Source organism: Mastomys coucha, chromosome X, assembly GCF_008632895.1.
Source record: "Mastomys coucha isolate ucsf_1 chromosome X, UCSF_Mcou_1, whole genome shotgun sequence".
NCBI lineage: Eukaryota > Metazoa > Chordata > Mammalia > Rodentia > Muridae > Mastomys > Mastomys coucha.
The window spans coordinates 1961395-1985514 of NC_045030.1; the positions used below are offsets into that span (position 1 = coordinate 1961395).

The 24120-nt window shown below is 47.9% G+C and overlaps 2 protein-coding genes across 5 annotated transcripts in view; one reads left to right on the forward strand and one right to left on the reverse strand.

Moving 5' to 3' along the window:
• Positions 1-7306, reverse strand: part of Ppp1r3f (protein phosphatase 1 regulatory subunit 3F) — a 15887-nt gene extending 8581 nt beyond the window's left edge. For both annotated transcript variants that reach the window (XM_031386488.1, XM_031386578.1), the window contains exon 1: positions 6276-7306. In XM_031386488.1, coding sequence (XP_031242348.1) covers positions 6276-7276 — 1001 coding nt within the window. In that variant the 5' untranslated portion in view covers positions 7277-7306. The remainder of the gene's footprint in view (positions 1-6275) is intronic.
• A 3340-nt stretch (positions 7307-10646) lies between these two features.
• Positions 10647-24120, forward strand: part of Foxp3 (forkhead box P3) — a 16540-nt gene continuing 3066 nt past the window's right edge. Inside the window, exons 1-10 of one of the 3 annotated variants that reach the window (XM_031386971.1) lie at positions 10647-10693; positions 10861-11280; positions 18766-18848; positions 19344-19571; positions 20094-20198; positions 20297-20435; positions 20806-20893; positions 20979-21083; positions 21901-21988; positions 22097-22177. In XM_031386971.1, coding sequence (XP_031242831.1) covers positions 19365-19571; positions 20094-20198; positions 20297-20435; positions 20806-20893; positions 20979-21083; positions 21901-21988; positions 22097-22177 — 813 coding nt within the window. In that variant the 5' untranslated portion in view covers positions 10647-10693; positions 10861-11280; positions 18766-18848; positions 19344-19364. Of the gene's footprint in view, positions 10694-10860; positions 11281-12488; positions 12766-18765; positions 18849-19343; positions 19572-20093; positions 20199-20296; positions 20436-20805; positions 20894-20978; positions 21084-21900; positions 21989-22096; positions 22178-24120 lie in introns of those variants that run through there. The other 2 variants (XM_031386824.1, XM_031386895.1) reach the window with 2 other exon arrangements.

Consider the following 24120-nt stretch of genomic DNA (forward strand, 5'->3'; position numbering starts at 1 on the left):
AGAGAGAGAGAGAGAGAGAGAGAGAGAGAAAGAGAGAGACAGAGAAAGATTTAAACTGTCTTTCACAGTAAAATTTTGGAAGCAGCTGTGACTGCAATCAAAATGAGGAAAGAGAGTATAAGTGTACAGACTTACCGATCAGTAACAGTTCTTAGAAAAATGGAAGGAAATTAAGAACAAAACTGTACATACAGTTAGTTTTCAAGAACAAAACCTGCTCTTTTGGCACCTGTCCCACAAATGCCATGCAGCATCTCTCAGGGGCAGTGAACACACAGTGGGCCAGAACACAATGCTGGGAATATGTTGGCATGCCTTATTTTGAGTACTTGTGAATGAGTCCAGCCCATCTTACCTAGAATGGACCACTCTGCTGGGTATGAAAGTTCTCCCTGCCATAAAGAAACGCAACAGCTACTTGACTTCAAACAGTACCTGAAGACCAAGGGATAAGACTTCAGAAAGTGGTGGCAACGGCCCCAGCCCAGGCCAGCCAAGACAGAACAGAAAGATGAGTTAGCAGGGATAAAGAATGAATGAGCAAATGAGGGCTAACAAGCCCCCAAGAGAAATGCAAAGTAGAGTCAGTAATACTCCCGCCACTATCATCATCTGGGTCCTCCATGAGCACTCCCATCACGCCGTTTCAAAGAACTGCGCTTGCCCAAACTGGGTTATATGCTGAGCCCCAAAGGGAACCACTCAGCCCAGCTCCCATGGAGACAATCTGATGATGCTTGGGGGGGGGGGCGGTGGCTTCCAAAAGTTGCTTCAAGGTACTTGGAACTCTGGTCACCTTAAGTCATGTGCTTTGAAGGGGGTGAGCAGGCTGTGAAATCAAGTTATGTAGGACTCTGTCCTGCCTCCTCTGAGTGTCAGCCTCAACTCTAGGACTTGCGCACTGTGGAGCAGCTTACCATGCCTCAAGCTTCATCTCACTGACACTCCTATGGCCACAGCCCAGGGTGAGAAAACCATTTTACCTCATAAGCCAGTACATTCACATGAGTAAATACAGACACACACACATTGAGAACTTAAACACTTGCTCTTCAAAGTTAATACTTACCTCTACTGCATGTCAAAATGTGCTGTGCTATTTCCTATACCATTTTTCAATGTTTGTTGGAAGCTAGCAAACTGATTTTGCATCTCAATAAATGGCCAGAAAATGCAATGTTGAATAGTCTCAGCTCTACCACATACCAGCTGTGTGACCCGGGACAAATTACCTCCCCTCTTGTGCCCTAGTCTCCTCATCTATAAGGAAGAAATGATAGTAATACTTCAGTGAGTTGCTGAATGAACTGAGGAAACATGCAAAGCACAAATAAAGTGCTTAAAACTAATTCTTTCGGAATGACACTGGGGCTCTGAAAAAGGAAGCAATTTGTCCAGCCATTCCCAGCTGTAGGATCCATGCAGCAGCCTAGTGCTACAGTTCTGAAATGGAGCACCTGCAGAACTACACAGGCTCAGATCCCTGCTCTGCCACTTTGGTGTGCAGCCTCCAGCCCACAACCTTAACCATGATGACCTACCAGTTTTCTGTAGAACAAAGGGACGCTTTCTCATGAAATCCTCTCTCCAGATCACTTTAGATGATCCCCAACCCAACCAACCCCGTTTCAACTCTATTGTTCTCATTTCTATGAGGCCGCCAACTTAGCTACCCATTCCATTACAGGTATACCTAAAACCTGTGCATCAGGGATAGTGACAGGAGACACACTGGTGAGCAAACCCAACAATGAAATTTAGAATTTGATGTGGAGACATTTGAAAAAATACTCAAACTCATTATTTCAACAAATATTTATTGAGCACCTACTAAGGCCATGCACTAAGGCAGGCCCGTGAAAATACAGTGGTCACCAATGCAGAGCATGTCCCTACCCCTCACGGAGCTTACAATCTAGCATTGCAGTCACCCCAATAATCCCCTAATAAAGGTCTTACTAAGGAAGCCAGTGCCTTTAGAAAAGGAAGGAACATGCTAGAACACTAGGCCCTGGAACACACTAAAACCAGCAAGGGCTTAAGGATGCTTAGGAAACAAGTGCAGGGCATGCATGGTTATGCAACAAGAGGTTGTTTGGGAGTACTGTGTGGGAGACAGACAAGCTTGAGAAAACTTAGGACTCAGTCAAGCAAAGGCACCAAGTTTAGTAATTGAGGCTGAAAGAACAAGGAGAAAGGGCCAGAGATTTTGAAGAAAGCAAATAGAGGATGGTCCCAAAGCCAGAGGGACCTGAGTAGGTGCAGTTAGCCTTTTCAAGAAGAAAGCCACAAACCCTCAGTGTGGCCAAAGCCAGGGGCTAATAAAACTGCAGATAAAGCAAGCTGTTGACTCTTCAGGTGAGGGGGACAAGGGTGATCATCAAGTACTGACCAGAAGCAAAGGGCAAGGTGGTTCAGCAATTAAGACAGAGGCCCTGGCCTGAGGCTAGGTCAACAGAGAGGACCAGGTGAGAGAGGCCAGGTGAGAGAGACCAGGTGAGAGGGACTGGAAAAAAAGCCTGATGAAAGACAAAGGGGGCTTATGGTTGCAGACTCTGAAGCAAATGGCAGAAAATGAAGCTCTGGAGCAAAGAACAGGGACTGGCCTGAAATGGGAACAAGGGACCCTTCCTCACCTACAATGTGAGGGGTATTGGTGTTCAGACGTGGGGGCTCTAAGGGGCAGGCATTTCATTCTTATGGTCTCAACTGTGTTTGAAAAAGCAAAAAGCAAAGTCTAAAGGTAAAGAACACTTGAAAGGATCCCATGAAAGAGGAGCCAAGGGTGGATCAAAGGACACACAGGACAAAGGGGCAGGATGGAAGATGGCCCTTAACTTGGGATTAAGGCTCACATGCTAGCCTATGTGGCATTTTCCAACTTGATTTGCTGATCAGTGCTATGAATAAAACTGGGGACTTCAAGAGGCTATGCTGTACAAACTTCCCTGAAGAAACCCTCTTAGAACTGAGGAATCTCCAGGAGATTCTGAGGAGAATCTGAGGGGTGCAGGAAACACATTCTTGGTGAAACAAACAGTATGAGCGACAACCCCAAAGCAGAAGGAGTAACAGAAGGGATGTGGCAACAAGATCTTGGGAGCAGAAACCAATATAAAGCCGGACTAGATGCTAGCAGAGGCCAAAGCAGGCACCAGTGAGGGTGTTTAAGGGTCAGACAGATTTTTGTTCGTCTTTATTTTTAAGAGGAATAGGATACTTCCTCAGACTGTAAAGCCAAGACACACCGGAAGGGCTCCTTCCTATATCAGTCCAATCACTAAGGACTCAAAGCCTTTGTGCTCACCCAGAAAAGAGGGATTTTAAAGTAATCTAGCTCACAAAAACCACTGTTGAGAACAAATGAGACTATACAAAAATACTCAGCAAAGTGCCCAGCAAGGAGAAGGGGCTCAGTCATCTGTCACTTGGTAAAGCCTCACAGAAGCCTTGCCACCTGGCTCTACAAGCCCCTGGGCATCTTAGAACCAGTCTGTACCTTCTCTGCTTGTTTCTAGCACTGTGCTCAGCATATAACAGGCCCTACCAAAAATGCTGCTGATAGATTCTCTCTAAACCTGTTGGGTTCTGAAAACCTGGTCCTGCAACCCAGGGAAAGCAGCCATTTGAGCCTCAGGACTGTATCCTCATGGCTGCCAATCATCTCTTCTGACCCCAGCTGACAAGGGCCAGCTGCACAGTGGGCCTGCGGCCAACATTTCTGAAGCCCTCTACAGCAGGCCTCCCACAGATAAGAAAGGGTATCCCCTGAGGTCCACCACCATTTCCCCAGAGGGCTAGATCACAGGGGGTAGCTGTTCTTCAACAGCACTTCAAATCAGCAGCAGCACACAGGCCTTAAAACAATAATAAGTTGAAATGTATTTGCTAGGAAAGCCACCGACCTACAAAGAAAACCTTATCGCTGATCTAGCAGTGCACACCAGCCTCCCCTTTGCAAGAGCTGAGATCAAAAGATAAAGAAGCTATCAAAAAGCCATCTGCCCACTTAAAATAACATCTCAAGTCACGTTGGGAACCACAAACATGGGGCCAGCTACCAAAACAATTGTCTAAATGAACTACTTCAATTTCTCCTTAAAACCACCCATGTATTTTAAAAGAAAAACACCCTCTCCACCCACCTTGGCACGGCAAGGGTTTGACTTGTCTGTTCCCTTCCTTTCACATTCTTGAAAATGACCAAACTTCAGTACCCAACTGTCCTATCTTCCAGAAAGGGCTCCCACAACTGCCGATGGAATGAGAAATGATTGAAATGCAGGCGGTTCTGGGGGCACTGGAACTGGGTGGCGGTCACGTAAGTGCATACATATGTGTGTAAATCTTCTTAGCCATGCACTCGGGGTCAGTACCATCCACTTCTATATATCTCAATAAAACATGAAGCACACATAACAGGTACAAGGGGAAAAGGGGAAGAGCTAAGAGTGATTCCACAGTGAAATGCGGAATTTGTTTTTAAACTAGCGTCCCTAACATCGCCTCCCTGGCCTTGCTATTTACTAACTGAGTGAGTCTGAGCAAGCTGGAACACCTCTCTGAGCTCCCCATTTCCCATTAACTAGGACTCAATATAGCACCTACAATCAACAGCACATTCAGCTGCCTTGAGAGAAGAATGTCCCTCCCTCTCTTGATGGTCAGGAAATGCTGACCACCAGACCTTTTACAGCTACAATTACGCCTCAGTTACCTTGCCTACGGGTGCTGCATCCAATTCAACCACACAGTGGGAAAGCCATTCCTCTCTAACAAATGAGAAAACTGAGACAAGACCACACAACAAAGCTGAGTTTGGGAAAAGAATACATGACTGTACTTGAGCATCTAAGCATTAATGCTAATTAACACCACTATGGCATTACTTTGAACTAGGCTCAAGGCTGAGCGCTTCTACTCATCCTGTGCGGTATGTGCCACAATTACCTGTTTTACAGATGAGGGTAGTTATTTACGGCACGATGCGGTTAAGAATTGGATATGGTCACACTAGAAAGTGGCAGGCTTAGGGTTTGAACCCAGGTAATCTAATGGCAGAATCCAAGTTCTTAATGCTTCAAGGTCCATCCACGAAGAGCCTAAGCCCTTACCACAACCAACAGATCCCACAGCACCCTGCTCCATCATGCAGCTTCCAAGGTCCAAAAGAGTAACCTCCCATTTCCATTTCTCATAGGAACAGGAAAATGTATGTATGCATTTCATAGGGAATCTAACAGACCCCGGGCATCAGGCTTGGCTATTGCCCTTGACAAATGTATAGCCCTGGTAAAGACCTAGAAAAGCATTTTATCAGTCAGTTTATAAGAGGTGTGCAAAAAAAAAAAAATGCGATGTGAGCTTCAAGTCCGCTTCTCATCTGTTTCCGTCTCTGCCAAGGCTAATATTTTTATGTGAGAATATAGCCTCACTCCCTAAACTCCATAGGAGGCCTCAGACTATCAGAGGAGCAGTTAAAAAAAAAAAGTGTGCACAGACTTCAAAGCCAGAAATGGTTGAAACTAAAAAGCCAAGTACCACCACTTCCTCAACCAGTTTCTCTAACTCTGGCTTCCTGCTGTGGCAGATAGGAATCAGATTCGACTCCCCACACTGGGAGACCCTTAGTCCACACCTTCGCAGCGCATGTTCTCTCCACTCCAGCACACTGGCTGACATTCATACCAAACCCGTAACCACCTCAAGACCTCTGAATCTGCTGTTACCACTATCTACATCTTCCTTCCATGTATGTACATCACTGCTCCGTACCACTCCAAACTCATGTTAAAATGCCACCTCCTCAGAAAGAATCCTACCTGGTCCAAATTCTACCAACTCGCTCGTCCATAACTCTTCGTTATCACCGTCTGGGACTCTTCACAAGAGCTCACCCTTAACACGTCTGCAGCAGCCACTCCCTCCAGAGCCTTACAGTATTTTCCTCTCAGCACTAACCTTAGCCCTATTTATCTTATCTGCTTGTTTGCTTTTGCATTCTGTTTCCCAGAGGAGCCTTTCGGGATGGTTGGGGACAGGGAAGGTGTCTGTCTTGTTCAGGGCCTTATAGTGGAACTCAATAAATGGATGATACCCCAGTATTTAAAACAGTGCCTAGCACATGTTTGGCCTCCACTACTCTTTGACGGAATACACCCTCCTGCCTGTCTTGGAGAGCAGGCCTGGGGGAGGGAGAACTTCTGGGATGGGAGGCTTGTCCTCCATTCTACATCCAGCCCTGTGTTGGTGGAGGTGGCGCTGGCAGACATTACCTGCGCCTCACCGGCTTCATGCAGCTCTTCAGCTGCCTGGCCTCAGCCTCCACAGGACCCTGGCACTCAGGCTGTGGCTCCAGCTGCTGCAGCTGCTGCTGCTGGGGCAGCCCTTCGGCATCAGTGGGTGTGGGAGCGGGTGCGATCCGGAGCAGGACAGTGTAGTTGCGGCCATGGTTGTTGGCCCAGAAAGTGCCCTCGGGGGTCTCATAGCGCACCACGAAGTCAAGGCGCGCCCCATCGCCCGCGCCCTCAGCAAAGGGCAGCTGGAAGGCAAAGCGGTCAGTGCGGCCACCGTCGTCGGGTGAGGAGGCAGACATCTGGCCAGGGCCCAGGCCTAGACCCGGTTCCAGGAGGGGATCTCCTGCCCCTGTTCCTCCCACTCCTGCCCCAGGCGGGCTGCGTGGGACATAGCGGGCTGGGTGGTCGCAGAAGGTAGCCCAGCCGTCGTGTGAGGCCCGCACGTGCACCGCCTTCTCGAAGGAGCGGTTCAGCACGCGCACCAACCCGCGCACCACTGGCGGGCGCCCCCCAGGCACCCACACCCCGGAACCCCCGGGAACCGCTCCAGGAGGCGGCAGCAGCGCCTCCAACTCCACCATCACGCGCCCCAACCGCTCCAGACGGCCTGGCGCGGGCGGCAACGAAAATGTGGGCACCAGGTAAAACCCCCCGCCAGCGGGAACGGGGCACAGAGGAGAGGGATCGGGAAAAGCCTCCTCTTCCTCCTCCCCTTCATCCCCATCCTCGCCATCGTCGTCCTCATCAGCCCCGCCACCGCCGCCATCTTGCCCGGTAGCTGCCGCCATCTTGCCCGCCCCGGGCCCGCCCCACGGCCGGTAGCGGCGTAGCTGCGCCAGAGGCAGCCCCAGGGCCTCGTCAGCGAACAGCACCCTCCGCGGGGCCACCGCCGCCTCAACCGAGGCGCGGGGCTCTCCCGCAACCGGCGACGGGGGCGCGGGATGCCGCAGCGGTGGCTCCACAGGGGCCGTGCGCGCCATATCGGCGGCGGCGGCGGCGGCACCGACGGCACCGGCGGTGGCACCGGCGGGGGCAGGGCCTGAAAAGGCGGGCAGCCAATGAGAAAGCCGGAACGGGGGGGTTGGGGCTCCAGTGGAGCGTAGGCGGCGAGAGAAAGACAGGTACGGCCAACAGCCAATGGACAGCCACGCGGGAGTGACGTAGCGGTGATTGACAAGCAGGAGAAGCTAGCAACCAATGAGGACGCCCGCGCGTGGGCGGTATGGAAGGCGGGATGATAAGGGAATCAATGGAGAGGCCCGAGTGAGGTTAATGCGGGATCGGAGAGGTAGCTAGCAGAAGTATGACAATCAGTGGGAAAGTCTGAGCACGAGCCGCATGGTGAGCAGAGGGAAGATGAAATGGCTACAGGCGATGGGGGCAACGGGGAGCGAACCCAGAGGTCCAAAAACTGGGAGATCCGCAGGTTGTGTAGGCGGTGAGACGTAAGAAAGATAAAAAGAACAGCCAATGGAGAACTGCACGCGAATGATGTAGAGACAGAATGACGATAATGGTTGCAATGAGCCAATGGGGAGTCTTATGAGCGCACACTATGGCTTCAAGAGGCGGTAACAGGGTGGATCTAGCCAATACAGACACTGAACGGAGGCTAGAAGGCTGTGTGTGAGCAGACACGGAGGCGGGGCTGTAGCGGGGGTGGGGGGAGCACTAGGGCATGTGAGGAGTGAAGGTGGGAGAGAGAAAGAGATGGGGAGCCAAGGTGAAGGCTGTAATATTTCAAAGGACAGTGCCAGTATGGGATTAGCCGGAAGGAAACTTTGAGGCAAGATGGGAAAGCACACCCAAAGATGGTAGTATAGGTGCTGTGAAGGAAAGCATGAGTAGCCAACAAATAGGTTAAATTGGAAGAAGGTACATAGGCTGAGCCTGAACTATTGAGTAATTGAGTAGAGAATCAGAATTCAGTCAGCCAATAAGACCAGGCCTCTGGGGGATGGCTTTACCTTTCCCTAATCTTCCATGACTCCCCATGGAACCAAGAATTCCCAGAGCCCCCAAAAGCCCAGACTGCACTGTATTGTGAGACCAAAGCAAAACAGTTCTCCTATTAGTTACTGGGTGTGTCCTGCCGGCCCAACACCACCACCACACACCTCCCAGCCTTTTTGTGACCAGTGCAACTAGCCAAGAACATTCTTGACTGTTCCTTAAAGTCCCCAGTTGAGCATTGATGTTCTTCAGGACTTGGCACCATTGCATTAATCAATCACAAAATAGGAAATAGAACTTTTTTTTGAAGAATTAGCTTTTTCCAACCCACACTTAGCACACATTGACTCTGACAGTATGAGATCACAAGCTTATCAGCTAATGTCCGTTCAGATCAGAGTCCTGCCCTTCTTGCTCATTCTGACACTTTGCACCCCACAGTGGCTTTCTTCCCCCACCCCTTTTCCCCGTCTCCTCTGCTCAGGGTGCTGTCCTATCTGATTTTCTCATCTAGTGAATTCTTTTCATTCTCCTCCCTCTGAGATTGTACTTCCTATGGGAATAGAGTAGAGTTTGCCAGCATGTTCATTCACACATCCCCCATCCCATTTACGAACTTATTAGGACTTACTCTCTGTCATATGCCAGATTCAGGGAGCCTTTTTATTTAACTCTCCTAACATCCCTAACAGGAAGGCTCCCACAGTCTGTCTGCTCCTCCTGTCTGTGACCAGGGTCAAAAAAGGAATATGTCCAGCTACAAGCAACAGAAGAATAATGACATAATGAAGGTAGAACTTTTTTCTCTGAAAGTTCAAGGCAGCCAGTGATCTCAGGACTCCATCTGCCCATTTTAGGTTATCAACTGTGTCCTGGTCTTCCCTCGGAGTTTCATTCTTCAGCACATCCTGCAGGTTATCTATCCAAAGCATTTTCTAAGCAGGATATGGTAATGTATGCCTATAATCCCAGCACTCAGGAGGCTGAGGCAGGAGGATCACTGAATTCCAAGCCTAGGCTACAAGTGTGACCTTGTCTCAAAAATAAAAAGGGTTAGGTGCAGCTCAGCGGTAAAAACCACTTCCTAGCAAGTGCATGGGCCCCATCTCTAGCATCATTTGTTAAAATCCCAAATCCACCTTTTCACTACCACTCCATCAACAGGACCAGCACCAATACCAGTCCCCAAGACTACTGCAATCACCTCCCCCTGGTTGGTCTCCATTCCATATTTCTACCCCCTATTCCATATTTAGCCATCTAACAGTTCCCAACACTCCTCTGGCTTCCTCTACACTTAGAGAAAAAGCCAAACCTTCACCATGTCATAAAAGGCACAAGCCAACTAGCCCTCTCTGACCTTACATCCCGTTCTCCCCCACTCACGCCACTCCAACCACACCAGACTCCTTGTTGACCCTGTACAAATCCAACACACTCACCTAAGGACATTCACATTGACCCTTCCCTTCCAGTTCTGCAGATCTCCCTATTGGTCTCTTCCTCACCTGCGCCTGCTCTTTGTCAAAGATCCCTTTCCCTGGGGATTCCCCCTGACCTGTTAAATCCTGCAACACCACCACCACCCCAGTTCTTCAACTCCTAGCCCTCCCAGTTCGCTTCCCCAGAAACCTACGTGAGCCTATATAGTAACGGAGGAGAGGAGATACCACCTCTGACAAGTGGACTCCTAGCCACCATGCTGCGAAGACCCTGGCTTTATGCTTCAGTAACCTAAACCCCCCTGAACCCACGGCCCCATTCAAGCAGCCTCCTGGAAACCTGTGTCACTTACCCCTCATTTACTTATCCTGTCACCTCTATGACCAAGCTTTCTCACAGAGTGGCAGGAAGAGTGACGAGGATATAAAGAAGGATGCAGACTGAACCATCGACCCTGAGAAAATGAGTACCTATTCCAAAAAGAGACAGATGTACTAGAACTGTCTCAGAGACATAGAAGATACAGGGACTAGTTGGGCACAAGTGTACAGGGAGCAGGGATCATTAACTTTGGGGCATAGCTACAGTCAGCTGCCCATTACTCCCTGTTAGGTATGTTCTTCACCCCTCCCCTATCCCCTCCCACACACAACCACAACTGTTAAGCTCCTAGGATCCCTGCAGACCTCCAAAGTAAGAAGACCACATCCAACCTCCGTCCCTCCCTCCCTCTCAACTCAGGACCTCCCCTAGCTTCCAGCCACCACACAGGCCATGTTTGGTCTTAGATGTGTCCCACCAACTTAGAAGCCCCAACCAGTGAAAGTTTTGCTTTGAGCTAATGGTAGGAAGGGTTGAGGGTTTTTTTTTTTTTTTAATTGTTGTTGTTGTTGGCTGGTATTTTTAGGTCTTGTTTTTTTCTATTCACTTTTTCACTTTGTTTTCCTCTCTTGTCTTTATAAAGCCAGGCCATCAGTTCCAGTCTTGTCTTTTCCAAAAAGGTGAGTTAAGATGAAGAAAGTCACTCTCTTTTTTGGGGGGGGGGGCTCAGAAGATAGTGGAAAAGGAAAATAAGTAGCAAATGACGGAAAGAGCAAAGGAGTGTGGGAATTGTTTGCTAGGTTAACATCATGTGAATAAAAACTTATTTCTACTTTCTCTTCCTCAGGACTGAAGCCAGTCTTGCAAAGAGGTTGTGGTGGCCATACAGTTGGATACCTGGAACTCTTAGCTCTGCAGGATGCCAGGACACCAAAGGCTGGAAGCCTTAGCCTTGCCTTGTCAGGAAAAATCTGTGGAAGCTGGTCTGTATTAAACAGTGGTTACAGGGACCAGGTTTGTGCCAAATCGAGGAAATGCAGCTGCCAAATCTTGAATATAAACCTTAAAACCTCACAAACATCAAGCTCCAGAAGAGTCTCCAAGTCCTAGAACTCCTAGAATACTGTTGGCTTCAGGAAAACTGGTCACTTCAGAGCCCAATGCTAAGGACCCCTATTTTCCAACTTTGTGATCTTAAGGAAGCTGCACCTCCATTTTGCCCATCGGTCTAATAGCAATACAATCATGATGAGATGGAGCTTGAAGGGTGAGGACTGAACACAACTGTTTGTGAGAAGTGTTCGGCTCTGTCTAGAATGTAGAAAATTCTAGATAAATGTTGGCTACCAAAATTATGGCAGCTATTTAGAATCCTAAACCTTTGCACATTGGAGCTTTTCTTTCCTCTTGTTGTTTGTGGTCTTTTACACAGAATCTGGCTAAATAGCCCCAAGCAGCCTTAAGCTCTTGATTCTTCTGCTTCGGTTTCTGGGGTGCTGGGATTACTGGTGTGTGATACTGAGTGAAACTGGGGCTTTTCAGAGTAGAATGTTACAAAGTTTAGAATCATCAGACTATGGTTATATTGTTCCTGACAGGACAGGGACCTGGGGCTGCTTTGTGTATGTGGTTTTTTAAAATAATCCAGAGCCTTGCGCATGTTAAGCAAGCACTCTGCCACTGAGCTGCATGGCCAGCCTTTCTTCTCCTAGCCCTTCTTGGTGATGCTGGCTGCATTAACAGCCGTGAGGGCTGTTCCCAGGTGGGTGGCTGCTGGGCAAGGGTGCTCAAGCATAAACATGATGTGGAGATACTTTCCTCCTCACTCAGAGACTCTCAGCAGATTCTGGGAGCCAGCAATTCTGAGACTCTTTGATTCTGTGAATTTGTGGGGGGAGCACAGCCCACTTTTTTCTCCATGAATTGCCTTCCATGCCTCTTGCCTTCTATGGGAAGAAAGGCTACAGGAGTGTCCAGCTCTCTCAAGCCTTGGCAGCATGAATGGTGGTGATCATATTAATGATCCTTAAGGAAATACTGAGGTTTAGAGCAGAAGGAAGCCTCTGGAGACCAAGCACTATCCCATCCCACCCTTTGCTGCTTCCCATTCATGTGGCAGGCTTAAGATCCCTTCTTCTGTTCAACCCAGCGTTCCTCAAACATCTCACACCGAATGGTATCTCTACCTGCCTAGGGATGCCTTTGTGATTTGACTTATTTTCCCTCAGTTTTTTTTTCTGACTCTACACACTTTTGTTTAAGAAATTGTGGTTTCTCATGAGCCCTGTTATCTCATTGATACCTTTTACCTCTGTGGTGAGGGGAAGAAATCATATTTTCAGATGACTTGTAAAGGGCAGAGAAAAAACCCAAAATTTCAAAATTTCCGTTTAAGTCTCATAAGAAAAGAATAACAAAGCGAGAGAGCGAAGAAAAAAAAAAACTACAAGAACCCCCCCACCCTGCGATTATCAGCACACACACTCATCAAAAAAAATTGGATTATTAGAAGAGAGAGGTCTGCGGCTTCCACACCGTGGTTTTTCTTCTCGGTATAAAAGCAAAGTTGTTTTTGATAATGTGGCAGTTTCCCACAAGCCAGGCTGATCCCTCTCTATCAGTCCACTTCACCAAGGTGAGTGTCCCTGCTCTCCCCAATCAGACACAGCTCTGCTGGAGAAAGTGACAGGGAAGTATTGGGAGTGGGTGTCAGGAGCCCTCCGGTACAGCGGGAAACACCCAGCCACTCCAGGTAAGGACTTTTAAAACTAATACAATTCATTCTAAATGCCAGATAGGTGGAGCAGTTGGTCCTTAGACAGGGGCAAAAAAAAGAAGTACAGTGATTGTTTGATACACAGATAGGATTTTTTAAACATATGCCTACCAAGTGCTGGTCTCCAGGAATGCCAGAACTTTAGACAATTCAAAATGTTGTCCAGCTATAACTAGAAACTAGATCTGCATCTCTTGTTTCTCTTCCTCCTGCTGTCTTCCATTTCTTCTCCTGTCTCACTCTGCTTCTTTGCCTGTCTCTGTCTTTCTCCCTTCTGTGCCCAGCCTCTGTCTCTTTCCCAGGCTCTGACTATATTCCTGTCTATCTCTTCCAGCCTGGACCAGCCACATTCCATTTTTCCTCCACCTCTGTGACTCTTGGCTCACCTTCCTACAGCTGCTTTTGCACCTGGTATCCAACAGAGATATCTGTACACCACTGCCACTTAATAATAATGGCTCAAGAGCCCTGTTTTCCAAGAATGGGTATCAGTTCTGTGTGTTTTAGGAGGTTTGTGAGCTGTCAGGTCAGTCTTAGCATTTAACTGAACTTCTGCTTGTGTCACATACAAGAACACCTTCAGTCAACCACAGTTTAGTAAAGGACTCTATGACTGACCAGAATCCATGTCCAAGGAGAGCAGGCAGTTCAGGACTAGGGTGAGCTGGTCTCCGAAGGCTTAGTCCTGTGGCACTATATGTTAAGTTCTCATTGTTTGCTGTTTGTATTTTTAAACAAATTAGAATTGTGCTATATAGTGGGTTTGTTTCTGCTTTGTTCAAGCAGTACCATTTTTGTAGCATAATAAAATAATGAACACGTGATCTTTTATGTCTGCCGTGACTGTCCTCACATCACCTTGACTTTTTTTGATTGCCTGAATTAAGTGCTGTTGGTGGGATATTTGGGTTTCTTCTGATTCCAAAAATCTACACCTGACTCCATGGACTCTGAAAATGGAGTAGCTGGGAAAGAAGGGGTGTGCATCTTAATGGTGTGCCCTCTCTACAAAATGCTTTTCCAAAACATTATCTTATTTTCTGTTGTTTCTATTCAAGCTAATTTTAGGTGTGTGTTACCATTTTTAATCCTTCCCCATCATAAGAAAAATGATACTGTTAAATTTTATATTTTAATGACTACTGGCCATTTGTACTCTGTGAGCTAGAGTTCTATGATCGCATTCTTTGTCCAAATAGAGTGCTCATGCTTATTCAAAATTGTCGATAGCTCTTAATTTGGGAAGGATAATAACTTTCTATTGGCTATATGTATATGGCACACATTTCCCTGAAATTCATCATTTGTGTGTATGTGTATTTTAACTGTATTCATTTACTTAGTTTATGGGCATGCATGTTTTTCCTGCATGTGCACCATATGTGTGCCTGGTGCCTACAGAGGCTAGAAGATGGTGTGGGATCCCATGAGACTGGAATTACAGATGGTTACGTGGGTGCTGGTGCTTGTGTGGCTTCTTTCTATGTGTTTTAAAAGTCTTTTGCCACTTGAAAATGAGAAGCTACCTCCTCTAGAAGAACAGCAGTGCTCTTACCCACGAAGCCATCTCTCCAGCTGTATTTGTGTGCTTTTTTTGGGGGGGGGTGTTTTTTTCTTTTGAAAAGACAAGGTCTCACTCTATAGCCCTGGCTGGCCTAAAACTCACTGTGTAGACCAGGCTGACCTCAAACTCACAAAGATCCATCCATCTTTCTCTGCCTCCCGAGAGCTGGGATAAAAGACATTTGCCACCATACCTGGCGATCACTTGCTTTTTTCCTATTTATTATGCTTTGTAATTAATGCACGTGTCTTTTATGTATTCAGATTACTCTTTTCTCATGTGGCTTCTGTGTATGGTTTTGTGTTTTAAGTCTTTTGCACCTGAAAATGAGATAAATGTTCACCCCATGTTGGCTTCCAGTCTCCTCTATGGCTTCATTTTTTCCATTTACTGTAGAGGTCAAAAGTGTGGGTATGGGAGCCAGACTGTCTGGAACAACCTAGCCTCACCTCAAGTCATCTGTGTGAATTTTACCCAGGCACTTAACTTCTCTGTACCTCCATTTCTTCGTATGTACTGTGATGATTCTAACAGTGCCTACCTCAGAAGATCTTTCTGAGGATTATATCTATTAATCATGGTAGGTGCTTAGCATAAGGCCAAACAACAATGATAGATAGACATTAAAATGTATCTCTTTAGTGGATCTGGAAATTATTCTAGAGCATCTGATGACAGTGACATTTCAAGTGGGCAGAGAGGTATTGGTGGGAAAGTGGGCTATCTACCCAGTCACTTTATTTTCCCCTAATTGTCTCAGAATTGTTTGGTAATCTGTCCTGCACTGTTCCTCATGTTGAAATGTTGCGTTCATCACAAATTCCATTGCCTCTGTGCATAAGTCTATGCCACGGTTTTCTACTCTGATATGCTCCTTAGTGCTTATTCTTGTACAAAGCCCACACTATTTTTCTGATGTTGCTTTGCAAAACAATTCAATGCCAGCCATGGGTGTCTCTGGCACCTAGTGGCATCAATCCTCCAGCCAGAGGCCAGTGATTATTTTCAGTCCTCTCTCCCTCTCTCTCTGTGTGTGTGTGTGTGTGTGTGTGTATGTATGTGTGTGTGTATGTATGTATGTGTGTGTGTATGTATGTATGTCTCTGTGTATGTCTGTCTTTCTCTGTCATGTTCATGCTTTTGTTCATTCTTTCTCTGTCACTCTTCCTCTAAACTGTTCTCATTGTCTCTCTCTCTGTATTCTATTCCATCTCATGTTTCTCTCTACATCTCTATCTGTATCTCTTCTATATCTGTATTCACACACATATGATATATATATTATACATACATACATACATACATACATACATACATACATACGGCTATATATATCCGTAAGATTTACCCCAGCCACAGGACAGAAAAGACTCTGACATTCCTCCATCTCATACTTTTCCCTCCCCAGTCTAGAAGGGCAAACTGGGCTCAGAAATGGGCAGCCCCTCCCAGGCCTCCCAGAGATGTGTCAAGAGTTAAATCCAAGAGCAGATCTCAGAAGTCTCAGAGGGACCTTGACTCTTAATAATTCCCCACTGTAGGCCTCAGTTTACCTCTCAGTACCCAGGAGGCAGTTAACAGGAGACCTGAGGTGCCATTCCCTCTTCTACATTCTCATGAGTTGGATCCAGATTTGCACAGGACGGTCCATAATCATGGCATGGGGCCAAATCTCACAAGCTCTGGCCTGTGTGAAGTTCTGGGCCCCATGAGTCAGAAGTCCTAGCTGACCAAAGAATACTAGTAACGATGGAGAAATATCAGTTTAAGTATGAACCCTCAGAGTTCATACTGGGTTCCTTGGGACCACCATTCTGGAGCCTTCCAAAAAAGCCTGGTGGTGTGCTCTTTCCATGAGGGCCAGGCCAAAGGTCTTCCTCTTGTCCCTGTATCTGGAAGAATGTTATGATTTGGGGAAAGTTGTTCTAGACCAGGAGAGCGGGTCTAGAGCCATATGTAAGTGGCGATTTATCAGTCACTGACATTTGCTCAGCATTTTGTATGTACTAACTTTACAAGATGGCTCCTGTTACTTTCCCAAATTAGAAAGGAGGACAGAATGACCCCGGCCTTCCTCCATCCCATACTCTTCCCAGTCTAGAAGGGCAAACTGGGCTCAGAGATGGACAGGAAGGCCCCTCTGTCCGAGGAGGGCCAAGCCTGGCCCCACATCAGGACAGTAGAGGGTTTTCCAATCCTCTGTCTTAACTGAGGACAGGAGGGAAACTGAGGAGAACTTGCCGACATTCCAGACTCAGCGAGAAGCCTTATGGAGTTTTAAGCTTCCTTGGCTTTAGGTGGTTCCCATTTCTTTGGGCTCTGTGACATCGATCCACACAGTGAGAAGGTGGATCCATGCACCCTACAGAGTCTGTGTTCTTGAGATTCTGAAATCCGTTGGCCTTGAGAAATGATATCCTACAGTCCTGAGTTTCTGTTACTATAGCATTTGAAGACTCAAAGGGGTCTCAGTATCCATGAGGCCTCACCAAGCATCCAACCTTGGGCCCCTCTGACATCCAAGAAAGACATAATCTATAGAACTTGGGGTTTGCATGGTAGCCAGATGGACGTCACCTACCACATCCGCTAGCACCCACATCACCCTACCTGGGCCTATCCGGCTACAGGATAGACTAGCCACTTCTCGGAACGAAACCTGTGGGGTGGGTTATCTGCCCCCTTCTCTTCCTCCTTGTTGCCGATGAAGCCCAATGCATCCGGCCGCCATGACGTCAATGGCAGAAAAATCTGGCCAAGTTGGGGTTGTAACAACAGGGCCCAGATGTAGACCCCGATAGGAAAACATATTCTAAGTCCCAGAAACAACCTCCATACAGCTTCTAAGAAACAGTCAAACAGGAACGCCCCAACAGACAGTGCAGGAAGCTGGCTGGCCAGCCCAGCCCTCCAGGTCCCTAGTACCACTAGACAGACCATATCCAATTCAGGTCCCCTTTCTGAGAATGTACTCTGTGATGCTTCACACAGTCACACCAGCTCCAGATGTATTTAAGGAGGAGAGTTCTTATAAGTTCCGACCAAATATACAGAGCACTTCAAAAGTGACCATGGTCCAGCCATGTGGGTTAAGCCAATATAGTGGAAAATTCTACTCACCAAACTTGATACAAATTTGCTTGGGCTACTGTAATGAAGTATCACAAACTGGGTGACTTACATAACATAGAATGATCATGTTAGAGTTCTGGAGGCTATAAGACCAAGATGAAAATGTCAGCAGGGTTGATTCCTCCTGTAAGTCCTGGCCTTCTTCTCATTTCTGATGCTTTCCTTTGCTGTTCTTTCTTGGAGAAGCATCACCTCATAGCTGCCTGCCTTCAGTCTTTCAGCTCATTGCATCATGGTTCTAGGAAGCCAGTCTCAGCCTCCACAGACCCAGACTCCTCTTTTCATGCTAATGTTTTAGCTCATGACACACTAGTCTTAATACGTAGGTCCTCAATCTCTCAACTAATCTCTCAACTCTGGTGAGCCCCAGACATGATAGCAAAGAAGATGCAATTGCCTTCCAAAACCCTTCCATTCTTCTTCCCCCGGGCTGTTTTCAGAAGCTATGTGCCCAACCCATGTAGTACAGTAGAACGGAGAATGACATATTCACATGCACACATATACAGAGCACAGAAAATGTGGATATATATACTTCCTACAGAAAGATGAAGCAATATCAGCCTGAAATTGTGGCCTGTAGTCCCAGTACTCAGACGGCAGAAGCAAGGATTCAGGGACAGCCTGGGTATATAGTGAATTCCAGGCTAGCCCAGGCTACAAGAGACCCTATCTAAAATGAAAAGGAGGTCCCAGGCTATGAGAAGACTATAGAATTCTGAACCTGGCTATCCTTTTAATTAAAATAAGGGTGTAGAATTCTCTAGTCAGTTCAAGATCTGGTTCCTTCTCTGACTGGAAGTATAGGACCCTGAAAAACGAAAGCCACACTTTTAAGGGACTGTAAGGTACTGTGGCTCAGCACAGGGACCTGGGTCCCTGTGTAGGGCTTTGAGGAGGAAATCAGAAGACTACAGTATATTTAAGGGAAGAAGTGGACTTATAAGCTTGAAGGGCAGAGGTTGGGGCTAGTTTGAGGAGCTCCCAGGGACCCTGGGTCAAGCAACCCTATCCCTCTTTTTTTCTGGCACCTGCCATGCCAACTCCATGCCAGACAAAAGCCCAGAGAAGACAGGCCCATGCTGTGGCCTTGAGCTCTGCAGTGCTGAATTCAGCTTTCTACCTGCAAATCTGCCCTGCATCTACTGCTTACCTTTGCATCTAGCCACATCCAACTATCACTGCAAACTCTGTTCCTCCATCTCTGGTAATTCCCACTGTCATAGCTGCCAAAAACCTAGACGTCATCTTGACCCTTTCTCTCATCTCCTCTATCCAAGCTCCCAGCAACTTCTCCTGACTCTGCCTTCAAACGAGAATTGGAAGGCAGCCACGTCTCAGTAGCTCCTCTGCCATTATCCAGGTTGGTAGCAGCAACACCACTCGCCTCACTATCGCAGTAGACTTCCTACTAGTACAGTTCCCTGGAGCCTTCCTGCTCATGGCATCCAGCTGAATCTTGAGGCCATGCCCAAGTCACTGGAATAAAATGATGAGAAGAAAGTCCAAGACAAGCCCCAGCAGAATCAGCAAAGACTATGTGGCCTGTGCAAAGTGCACGGGGTACTGGAGGGCTAAGGCCCCACAAACCAACTCCCCATTCTCCCACATTCACGACAGGGCTATGTGGTATATAGAAGCGAGTGAGGTGCTGGGCATGTGCATATATGGGATATATCCATCAATCTGTATTCCTGCTATGAGGGTAGAGTATACGTATAAGACAGACCAGAGGTATAGTTATGGGGCCCTTGGAGACAGGTCCCAGCCAACACCTACTCTGACCAGAGGCTATCTGTAATGCTTCTTGCACCACCCCTGGAATGCATGTGTCTCCACTCCACTGTTGTCCCTGCAGCCTGCCTCTGACAAGAACCCAATGCCCAACCCCAGGCCAGCCAAGCCTATGGCTCCTTCCTTGGCCCTTGGCCCATCTCCAGGAGTCTTGCCAAGCTGGAAGACTGTACCCAAGGGCTCAGAACTCCTAGGGACCAGGGGTCCTGGGGGACCCTTCCAAGGCCGGGACCTGCGAAGTGGGGCCCACACCTCTTCCTCCTTGAACCCCCTGCCTCCATCACAGCTGCAGGTGAGGCCCGGGCCGGGGCCCAGAATGAGGCAAGCAGGGTGGGGTACTTGGGCCTATAGGTGTCGACCTTTACTGTGGCATGTGGCAGGAGGGGGGGCTGGCTGGGGCACAGGAAGTGGTTTATGGGTCCCAGGCAAGTCTGAATTATGCAGATATTGCAGGGCCAAGAAAATCCCCACTCTCCAGGCTTCATCAAGGCTTTCCCCACCCCTCCTAATCTTTGTCCTGATAGGAGACCTTATTATGATCCCATGGGCACAGCCATGTAATCCTCATCCCACTGTGACAAGAGGAGATGGCTGGGGCCCAAGAAGGTAAAGTAACAGTGTTGGGGCCAGCTCTACCCCTTGTAACTGTTTGACCTTGATGAATGCAGTCTTCAGGAGCCTCAGATCCCACATGTGAACTGGATATGTCCATAGCTCCTACCATGTGGTACTTTAGTGAAGCGCTGATGAGTGAGATGCAGAACTATGAAAATGAGGCTCATGGCATCTCATAGCATCTCCCTTCTCCCTCCAGCTGCCTACAGTGCCGCTAGTCATGGTGGCACCGTCTGGGACCCGACTAGGTCCCTCACCCCATCTGCAGGCACTTCTCCAGGACAGACCACACTTCATGCATCAGGTATAGAATCTGAACAGGCTGGGAGGAGGGAACAAACAGGACAGCTATGGAGCAGAGCCCCAAGCCCGGCTGAGCCACAGTCAATACGTCTTCCTCAGCTCTCCACTGTGGATGCCCATGCCCAGACCCCTGTGCTACAAGTGCGTCCACTGGACAACCCAGCCATGATCAGCCTCCCACCGCCTTCTGCTACCACTGGGGTCTTCTCCCTCAAGGCCCGGCCTGGCCTGCCACCTGGTAACACCTTCACAATATCTCTGAGTTCTCTAATCTTTGAACATACGCAATGTAAACTTTTCTGAATTATAGCCCTATGGAGGTGTATAGAAGGGTCTTAAGAGTCATGGAAACTCCAACTTCCAAAAAATGTCAGGCTTAGAACCTTGAAGACAGAGAATGTAAAAAAAATCACAAATCGCTATTATTAGTGAAAATGCCATCACTTACCAATGGCCATCTTTAGACTGCTATGTCAGAAGCCCTTGACTGTGGGAACAGCAGAGTCCTATGAGATAGAGTCTTCGAGGCTCAGGAAGAGGAGGGGCCTGCTGGGACAAGTTGTAGAGTCTGGCCTGCAGCTCCAGAAGTGCCCTGTCTCTACCCACAGGAATCAATGTGGCCAGTCTGGAATGGGTGTCCAGGGAGCCAGCTCTACTCTGCACCTTCCCTCGCTCGGGTACACCCAGGAAAGACAGGTGAGTTGGCAGGGCTGGCAAGAAACACCGCCACCCCACCCCCACCCCATACCTATTCCTCTGCACATATTCTCCCACCCCCCAGCAACCTTTTGGCTGCACCACAAGGATCCTACCCACTGCTAGCAAATGGAGTCTGCAAGTGGCCTGGTTGTGAGAAGGTCTTCGAGGAGCCAGAAGAGTTTCTCAAGTGAGTAGCCGGACCCTACCCACAGAGTTCTGCTGTCTGAGCAAAGATCTGGGCTGCATGTCTCAACTCACCATCCTCTCAGTGGATGATAAGAATTGTAAAGGTTGAGACTCCATCCCTCCCTGGCTCTGTGATCTTGGGTAAGCTACTGGTCCCTAGGCCCAGGTTACCTCACATGTACGAAGAGTCATAATAATAAAGGTATGTGCTGATAGTTACCTTCATTTTACATGCAGAAGGATCTAAGGCCACAGAGAATTAAGGGTCAATCAAGCTCACACAGGTCCTAAGTGATGAATCTTGAAGGTCCTAAGTGATGGATCTTGAACATTAACACAGGCAGCCAGGCTCCAGAACCCACACGCCTAACTGCTTTGTCCTGCTTCCCCCTCACACGAAACACATTAGTGATCCTCACATTTCTGTTCTTCTAGATGACTAGAGCTCTTGCCCTTCTGCTTTCTATCTGCCGTCCCTCCCCTTCTGTATCTGCTAATCATCCCTAACTCTTGTCAAGGATGCATGTCCTACGTGGCCAGGCATTGCATAGGCTGTGCCTGCCACCTGAAATGCCATTTCCCTGCATACCTCCTTTCTAATGTCATCCCCAGCACTTTGGCCAGGCTCAAGGGGTAAATAAGCTTAGGCCTGGGAGGCAGTAGCTGCTGAAGAGCAAGTGTTTAAGGCAGGGGTGGGGGGCATCACTGAGCATAGCGAAATCTCCCAAAAGGTCTAGGCAGCCCCTAACTGGCACACCAAGCCAGGAGGCCTGACCCACCATGGTCAGCTACATGGAATCTTCCTTCTCCTTGCTCAGGCACTGCCAAGCAGATCACCTCCTGGATGAGAAGGGCAAGGCCCAGTGCCTCCTCCAGAGAGAAGTGGTGCAGTCTCTGGAGCAGCAGGTAATGCCCGTGCGGTGTGGCTGAGGGAAAGAAGGAAGTGAGGGAGGACCATCTGGGGCAAGGCCTTAGCACAGTCCAAAGTGTGGCTAAGAACGACTATCCCCACAGCTGGAGCTAGAAAAGGAGAAGCTGGGAGCTATGCAGGCCCACCTGGCTGGGAAGATGGCACTGGCAAAGGCTCCATCTGTGGTGAGTACCCCAAGTCCAGAGGCAGCAGACTTCAATTGCTGAGGGGCAGGACAGGAGCCCTTAAGGACCAAGTGTCCTCTTCTCACATGCAAGCCCTACCCTGTACAGACCATTCTCACTTCATTAATATGCCACATCCGAAGACACGCCTACTCTACTTACAAACCCTCTGACCTGATGCGCTCCAAAACATCATGATTCTGCCTTTTCTGGGCAACAGTAAATAGGCACATACAGAAGGCAGTGACCCCAATGCACTAGCAGCAGAACTCACAGGGACCATTGCCAAAAGAAAAATGGAGGGCCTTATGTTCAAATTTCAAGATAAGCTCAGAACATCAAACAAAGCGGTCCTGTGTGACCACACATACCACATACCCAGCCTCAGGCTGATATGAACTTATTCGAGTCTTATACTATAACTAAGGTAGCTACCACTATCATCCTAATGCACAAATGAGGACAACCAAGGTCAGGTAGATTTAGTTGATGTTCCTAAACTCACAATTGGATGCTAGGGGATCCTAATTCAGCCCTTGCTCACCCCCAGCCCCAGCATCTATGGCTTTATAGCATGCTCATGCCTATACTCTAAGTAAGATGCTGCTTTATAGAGTTCCACCAGAGCCTGCACTTGACTACAGGGTGGTGCCCTTCTCAAAAGCACTGACCTTACTGGACACAGTGGTATGCACCCATACTCCTGGCTACTGGAGTGGCTGAAGGAGAATTACTTGAACCCTCGATTTCAAAACCAGCCTGGCCAACACAGAGAGACCCTGACTCTTCTAAAATACAAAGAAACAGAGTTGGGGAGAAACCTCAGTGGGAAGAGTGATCACCATACAAGTCTAAGGGCTTGAGTTTTGCTGGGTGGTGGTGGCGCACACCTTTAATCCCGGCACTCGGGAGGCAGAGGCATCCGGGATCTCTGGGAGCTGGAAGCCAGCCTGGTGTATAAAGCTAGTCGCAGGACAGCCAGAGCTACACAGAGAAACCCTGTCTTGAACACCCCTGACAAAAAAAAGGACCTGAGTTTAGATGCCAGCACCCGCACCAGATGCAGTACTGCAAATCTATAATCCCAGTGTAATCCCACCTAGGTGGAGACAGAATTACCCAAAATGCTGTGCATGATAGCACAGGCCCTTAATCCCAGTACCCAGCATGTGTATACACATCACACACATACAAATCAGATATTAATATAACCAAATAAGGAAATGCAAATTTTAAAATAAAGTGGGGTTGGGGAACTGGAGAGATAGCTCAGGGATTAAGAGAGCTTGCTGCTCTTTTAGGGGGCTAGAGTTTGGCACCCATAGAGTAGCTCAAGACTATCTCTAACTCCAGTTCCAATGGGTCCAATGCACTTTTCTGCCTTCCACAGGTACCAGGCACACACGTGATGCCCTGACATGCATGCAGGCAAAACTTCCATACACCTGAAATAAAATCCAAGCTGATTTGGCAGTAATCTCAGCCCTTGGGAGGTTGAGCCCATTCTGTGCTACATAGTAAATTTTAGATTAGCCTGTATTACAGAGTGAGAGCCCGCCTAAATAAATAACCAACCAACCAAGCAATCATTTTTTAAAGTAAAATAGAAAGCTTGGTGTGGTGATGCACGCCTTTAATCCCAGAACTTGGGAGGCAGAGGTAGGTGGATCTCTATGAATTTGAGCCCAGCGTGGTCTATACACTGAGCTCCAGGATAGCCAAGACTACACAGAGAAACCCTGTCTATATATGTGTGTATGTGTGTGCATATATATATATATATATATATATATATATATATATACACATATATAAAATAAAAAGTGGAAGCCAGATGTGGTGGCACACACTTATAATCCTAGCATTCCAGAGGTAGAGCTAGGATAGAAGGTGCAAGACCAGCTAAAGATATATAGTGAGACTCTCTCAGACAAAAAAAAAAA